Here is a 7709-nt window from a genome sequence, read left to right as displayed (position 1 = left end):
ACAAATAATAATAAAAATGTGTGTGTGTATGTATGTATGTATATATATATATAAATTTTATTATAATAAAATATAATTATAATAACTAATAAAGCTGATGTGAAAAAAATAAATGTGTGTGTATATATATATTAAACTTGAAAATTAGAAATGTTGCCTTGGCAAATGCTGAAATAAGTTTAAGTATACTAAAATTAAAAAATTTAATTTGAAATGAAAACTGAAAATATAAAATGAATAAAAATGAGATTGTGACAACTATAATGGCAACTAATATCAACTATAAATATATTATTTTTCATTCATTTCCTTAAAAGGGCTGATAAAAAAAATTGTTATGTTTAATTAAAAATACAATTCAAGTAAAATTCTAAATAAAAATATGATTAACCAATACTTGGAGGTGAAACATTTATTTATTTATTGAATTACTTCTTTCTTACTTATTTATGTGTCCATTTTATTTTATTTCGTTTCATTTAATTTGTTTCTTATCTTGAATATGCCCCAATATGTAGGCCGTAGATAGAAAGCTCATGAGATTTTGGAATGGAGTTATTATATAAATATGTTTATAGTGCAGAAATCGGCTACATCAGATGATCCCGTCTCGCTTCAGACCGTGCTAACACGTGTCTCTCTGTGTGTCTGTTTTTCTGCTGTAGGGTCTCAGAGGATCAGTGACAGCGAGTTCTCAGACTATGACTGTGAGGATGGTGTTGGCGTCCTATCAGGTAAGATGTTAGCAGGAACACGGTGAAAATGACACCCTCTGACAGAGGTGATGAAGACATTTACTGCTAAATTTGTTAAATATGAAGCCTTTCTTTGCATTTGAAGACAAACTTCTCACAGAACCATGTTAATTTCCAAATGATGATAATTGGACGCATGTGATATGGTCATGTGAAAAAACTTTTTTTTTTTACCGTACCATTTTACGCATTAGTGTATTAGTATGTTTTTAATAAAATAGCATACTGCTTACTCTATACCATTTAGTATAAAATGTATACTGCATGTACTGTATATGTATCATACTGCTGTTTGAAATTATTTGCATTGTATAATACATACTACATGACTTACTACTTGCTAAATATTGAGCAGTATTGGTGTTGTTATTGTTAAAAAAAATTATATTTTCCTATACAAACATATGCAGCCTTGATAAGTATAATAGTCTTATTTCAAAAGCATTTTTTGAATGTGTATCATTATGCTGCCTTAATACTATTTAATTATCCAATGTTTGGTTGGTACATTTTTAGTACACTTATTAGAGTATACACCTTTAGCAACATAAAACATCAAACTCTATTAGAATCAGTTGTAAATTCTTAATAAAAAGTAAATAATAAGCCATTGGAAAGACAGAAAATCCCTCCTCAAACTTCTCTTTGATACAATGTTCTATCTTCGGCCTGTTTTAATGTGCGATACAGTCAGTTGAACATCAAGCTTTTGTAATCATGCGAGGCACTGACCTTAGCGTGGCCGCACTGAATGCTGGGTAATGAAATGCCATCAGGATGAGTGGGTTGACGGCTCTTGCGTGAGGAAAAAGTCATTATTCTGGTTTGGGTGGTGAAAGCTGTTTTCTGATTGAATTGGTTCAAGTTAATAAGTTAATTCATGCCTGGAACATATTGGCTTTAAAAAATCACTTTTACAGCAATTTAAGAACCTGTTATTACGAAAAATACTCTGCAGCATACAACAGATCATGAAATACTGTTAAATAGATGGTCTAGTACGACTTTATTTATTAAAGCCTATTTAAATTGCTACCAGTAAACGGTTTAGCAGTTTTGCATTAGTTGCTCAAAATGAAGTACAGTACATGTAGTAAAAATCTTCGCTGCCACAGATGATTAGTGCACAGATGTTCATTAATTTTTTCTCTTTTCTTTGTTCCAGACTTTAGAAACGGCAGGGACCTCCAGAGCTCCACCCTCTCTGTGCCTGAACAGGTCTTATCGTCCAATCACTGCTCTCGGTCAGCCGACATCAACCGAGCGCGCTCACGGTCTCCCAGCATGCCCCCTACTCAGAGGTAAGACAGATCTCTCTTCTCCTGTCTTAACCTTTTCTCTTCATAGTCATTTGAACCACAGTTTAAGGGTGTTGGTTTATCACTAACATTTGATTCAAGAACTCCACAACACACAAGATCTAGTGTAACAACAGTGTGTGAGTGTCGCTGAATCAGCAACGATCATGCACCTCTCAAACTGTGTTTTTGAGTCACAAAGCCCTATCTAAATATTTAGTTTTTGCAAAAAAGTTAATTAGGTTTTTAAATTTTATTTATTTTTTTAGTAAGCCAGCAAGCATTGGCTTTATTGTTGATATTATTTTACATTTTGTAGCAGTTTTTCACCTTGAAATCTTATAATGTTAGACAAGTTTGTTTGTTTGTTTATTATTAGAGATCGACCGATATATCGATTTACCAATATTTTTCCAGATATTTAAGCATTTTACCATAATCGGATATCGGTTTTGTAATATCAGATTCACCGATAAACGCCACCATCTTGTGGGTGTTTTGAGAATTGCGTGCTGGATCGCCATTGCAGCGTGTCTGAGGGGAGAGGAGACTTGATTTGCTGTAGTTAGTAAACTTTATTTAACATAACAGCCATTTATGCACAAATTAGATGCATTACATAAATGCCTGATATGTAGTTTATGCAGCTTGGCTCACCAACTCACAGAGTCATCTAAAATAATCCGTCAAGTCCTGTCCCAATAAAGACGTAACTTTAAATAATATGCAGCCATGAATGAGCGCATGTTGGAAATAAAAGCGCTGAATTGAATTCTCTCTCTGTTGTATATTTGCTCATCATTAGTCTCGTGAAGCCGCTTTCATATTGCTGTTCACTCAACGGGTTGATGCTCAGAAAATGCTCCAGCAAGGCCACCGCATGTAACTTTTAACAAGATTCACTTGTTTAAAACACCCTAAATTGTATTAACATTTACTATATAATCATTATTTCGCTAATAAACATCTTAATGAATACAACTCTATGGAAATTAATTATTTATTATCTCCGCGAGTGATCGCAGTTTGAGTATAGTTTTTAGACATTCTACATTTATTTTGCTTATTGTTAACATTAGTGTTGTTGCTGTTGATGCTTTTTATAAATAAAATGTGTTTTTATTGTTGTAATATGAAGATGAAATTTAACATGAAAGACTGCTAATTTTAAACACTTAAAAAAAGATTATTAAAAAGAGGAAAAACCAAAGTGAAGTATGTTCTTACTTCACTCAGTCATTTATTGACTTTATAACAGTAAATAAATATCGGTTCTGCATATCGGTTATCGGGCACATAAACATGCAAATAATTAGTATTGGTATCGGTTATAAAAAAATCAATATCGGTCGATCACTATTTATTATTATATTATTATTATTATATCTAATATTATTTATTTATATTATTTTTATTTATTATTATTATTAATGATATAGTCATTTTATTTATTTATTTATTTATTGTGAAAAGTTATTTAGGCAAGCAACCGTTGGAATAAAATAGAACTAGGTTTTTGCTTTAAAGTGTTTATTTTGTAACCGTTTTTCATCCTGAAGTGCACTTATAATGGTATTTATTTACATTTTATAAATTTTTTCTATTGTTATTAGGATAGCATTTTTATTTATTTATTGTTTGTTGTTACTAATATAATTTATTTGTTTATATCATTTTTTATTTATTGTTGTTATTATTGATTATATTCAATTTATTCATTTATTGTGAAAAGTTATTTAGTGTTTCTTAATAAGCAAGCAAGCATTGGAATAAAAATAGAACTAGATTTTTGCTTTAAAGAGGCTATATTTTGCAGTTTTTCATCCTGAAGGGCACTTTATTTATTTGATTATTTCTACAGCATAGTTTAAATTAAGGGCAAGGAAATCCTGTTTTCTAGAGCCCCTTTAATGGCATTATCAGAACAGTGTTTTAAAATGATCTTTGTTGTTGATACAGTTAGACGTGCATGTGTTGGTGTCATTGAACAGTAATCACATTTCTTCCACATAAAGTTTGGGTTCATCCCATCATCATCAGTTTCAATGAAAACATGATCCTCTCTCTTCCCTCAAATCTTTTCATCTCTCTTCCGAAAATCCAAGTAAATTCTCTCCATCTGCCTGCAGTCATTTTCTCACCTTACCTCGAACCCGACACAGTCAGCCTCATGACAGTCAGCTGGAGGAACTCAGGTAGAGCCATTGCTGCCTGTGTCTGTCCCCATTAACCTCCCAGCTAAGAGCCGCCACTAACACATCGGCGTTTCTCAAAACCTCACATCCTCTGAACTTTAACGAATCCAGGTTTTCAGTATAACTTGTTCATATTCACATTTCTTCCACATAAAGTTTGGGTTCATCCCATCATCATCAGTTTCAATGAAAACATGATCCTCTCTCTTCCCTCAAATCTTTTCATCTCTCTTCCGAAAATCCAAGTAAATTCTCTCCATCTGCCTGCAGTCATTTTCTCACCTTACCTCAAACCCGACACAGTCAGCCTCATGACAGTCAGCTGGAGGAACTCAGGTAGAGCCATTGCTGCCTGTGTCTGTCCCCATTAACCTCCCAGCTAAGAGCCGCCACTAACACATCGGCGTTTCTCAAACCCTCACATCCTCTGAACTTTAACGAATCCAGGTTTTCAGTATAACTTGTTCATAATCGTGACGTGATAAGATGCCACCAGTTTGATACTATTTTGTAGTGTAGTTGAAAACCTGTATTCACAAGGGTCTCTGACATTGAGAATTTTCACAACCTCATGTATGACAGTGACTTCATCCTGTATGTCCTAGTATAACTGTATAATACAAGATTCTTAAAGGTGCACTTTTCCAAGTAATTTTTTGTAGTTTGTTATTTGACAGTGGTCTCAGACATGTTGTGGATACAGCAACATGCAAATATTCTTGGTTTGATGATACCACTACAAAATTTCAGACATATTTTTCACTCTTAATTGTTCATTTATTCCAAAACTTAATTTCTCCAAACTGTGTGCATCATGAAAAGCACTCTTCACAGGTGACTCAACCCATAATTGATTTCAATATTTTAAATTTAAATTTTTTTAATAAATTTTTTTCAGTATTGAATGAATTATATTTGTAATTGAAAATAAAATTACTATAGCTTAAAGCACAAAAATAAGCAAAATATTTATTTCAGAAATAATTTCCCCAAAGCTACAGAAGTATTTAAGTAATAAAAAAAGTGTAAAAAAATAAATGTTGTTATTATTATTTTCTAAATTAACATCCCATACGAATTCTCCCCTGCATGTTAATTGTTAAGGTTTTTATTTGGATTATTACTTTTCATTATTAAATCAATTTTAATTGTACATTTTTTAAAACTATTTTCTAGATGAATTTTATCATATTCAATGAACTGTAATGCAGAAAGTGTGAACTTTTTAATGTGTAAAAATGAAGTTGTGCACATGAAATCAACAGGTCACCAGTGGCTCATAAATGTCGACATGAGGTTGAATGAACCAAAAACTAGGAAAGAAAGATAAACAAAGAAAACTAGCTCAAATAGGAGCACATGCACTTCCTAATCCCTCTGTCCTAATGTACACCGTCCTTGCAAATGTATATATTTCCCCCCAAAACGTTGGAAAATATATACACCATTAAACCTAACATGCTTTTGTCTTTGTAAGAATGGTGAGCTACTGTATGCCTTTAATTCATTTCTAAAGCGTCATTGTCATTTTCTCATAAGATCATCATAAAGAATCTGAGTGCTCATTTTTACAGCTAGCTCAGGTTTTGTTTTAATAAACTATGAGAGATGATGTAAAACAGACATAAATACAGTACTTCACTACCTTGAGCTTATTAATGGGATCGTAGTTGCGCTTGAACTTGGTGTTTTGTGTGAAAAGTTGTCCAGCATTTTTTATTCACTAGTAATGTACATTAATCTGATGTTTTTATGTACATTTCTAAAACATTTTAACAAAGATATGTTGTGTTATTAAAGGTATAGTTCACCCAAAAATGAAAATTTGCTGAAAATATACTCACCCTCAAGGCTATCCAAGATGTAGATGAGTTTGTTTCTTCATCGGAACAGATTTGGAGAAATTGACATTTTCGCTCATTTGCTCACCAATGGTTCCTCTGCAGTGAATGGGTGCCGTCAGTACAAACAGCTGATAAAAAAAAACATTCACTGGTGAGCAAGTGATCTAAAGAAGCAAGAAACAGACTCATCTACATCTTGGGTGGCCTGAGAGTGAATTTTCATTTTTGTGTGAATTATTCCTTTAAACCCTGATAAAGTTGAGGGCGTGTGTAATGCACACTCTGGGGGTTTATGTGAGGCAGTTCCAAATATCTGCATCTTTTTGGCAGTCGTGGCAATAGTGTGTGTTCCATCAATCAGCGGGTGGTGGTCAGGTTACCTCGTCCTGCTAGGATGGCCTGTCATAGAGGCGTACAGTGACATGGAGGGGTACCGGTGCTGCAGTCTATTTGGGTCAGCCATTTATGGCCTGTCTAAAATGTCGACAGCCTTTTTGTTTCAGGATGAAGACATTATATGGGGTGATATCCAACACCGAGAGCATCCCTGCTGCACTGTCATGAGCTGGGCCAATTTCACTACCGAACAATCCTACATCTATAGCAAAGTCTTCATCTTGGCTTATGCTTTTGCTTAACAAAACATTACAAAAGTTTGTAAGATAATAAGGACGTTTATGCCCAAATCAAGAAACATTTTGTCCCAAAACAAGCAAAACAGTGAAGTTATATTATGTTATATTTAAATATATGATACATTATATTATAATTAAAGTTTTCCCAGCTGAATTTGGCTGTATTTCTTTGAACTTTGGAGGTACGCAAATAGTTTAGCAGGGTTTAAATTGTTGTAATACTAATAATATGTTTTGAATTAAAATAAAAGAGCTTGTGCAGCTTGTCATGTCTTCAACCCATTCCCTGATCTTTCCTTTAGGGATCCTAAGGAGTTGTTTAAATTGTTAAAGCTGTCTGCCATTTAAAATTTTTCATTTGAGTAAATATAAATATTTTAAAAAAATATATATTCTTAAAAATCTTTCTTTTTTTAAACAGTAAACGGATATTTTATTCATTTTTTTATTTTTGTATTATTTATTTATTTTTGTATTATTTACCAGACCTTTTTTTTTTTTTACTACACACTGTCACTTTATTTATCTCAGTAGTTAATACATCAGTGTTCTGATGCTGGACAACTTCACTACACATGTCTCTGTGTGGTCTTGTGCATTACTGTAAATTATACTGTGCCAAATGTTTTTAACAGTGTTGGTTCCAGAAGTACTTTTCCCATTCATTTTCTCCATAGGGATGTTTTAAAAAAAATTCATCAATAATTGATAAGGAGGTCTGATATTTGAGATGCTTATTGAAATATGAAGTCTTGATTTCTGAGAAATTGAACACAGTTAGGTGAGTTTATGCAAATTCTCACTTCTTTTTGATCAATTTCTCACAAAACAAGAATTTGTAATTTTGCTTCTCAAGTAAATGTATTTTGATTTAAAAATCTTTAGACATTTACACTGGAAAACAAGAAAAAAATACAGAGGGTGAACATCACTTTTTTTTTTTTTTTTTTTAAATACTTAAAAAAGAAATGGGGTTTTTTTA

At 32.5% G+C, this 7709-nt stretch overlaps 1 protein-coding gene across 1 annotated transcript in view; it reads left to right on the top strand.

Annotated features, from left to right (window-relative positions):
* Window positions 1–7709, top strand: part of LOC107556954 (regulating synaptic membrane exocytosis protein 2-like) — a 55456-nt gene that overhangs the window by 13079 nt on the left and 34668 nt on the right. Inside the window, exons 10-12 of the mRNA XM_016240223.1 lie at window positions 666–734; window positions 1921–2056; window positions 4183–4248. Of these exons, the coding sequence (XP_016095709.1) occupies window positions 666–734; window positions 1921–2056; window positions 4183–4248 (271 nt within the window). The remainder of the gene's footprint in view (window positions 1–665; window positions 735–1920; window positions 2057–4182; window positions 4249–7709) is intronic.

Source organism: Sinocyclocheilus grahami, unplaced genomic scaffold (assembly GCF_001515645.1).
Source record: "Sinocyclocheilus grahami isolate Dianchi unplaced genomic scaffold, SAMN03320097.WGS_v1.1 scaffold585.1, whole genome shotgun sequence".
Taxonomy (NCBI): domain Eukaryota; kingdom Metazoa; phylum Chordata; class Actinopteri; order Cypriniformes; family Cyprinidae; genus Sinocyclocheilus; species Sinocyclocheilus grahami.
The sequence above is the reverse complement of the archived record's forward strand: the minus strand, read 5'-3'. Positions and strand labels throughout refer to the sequence as shown.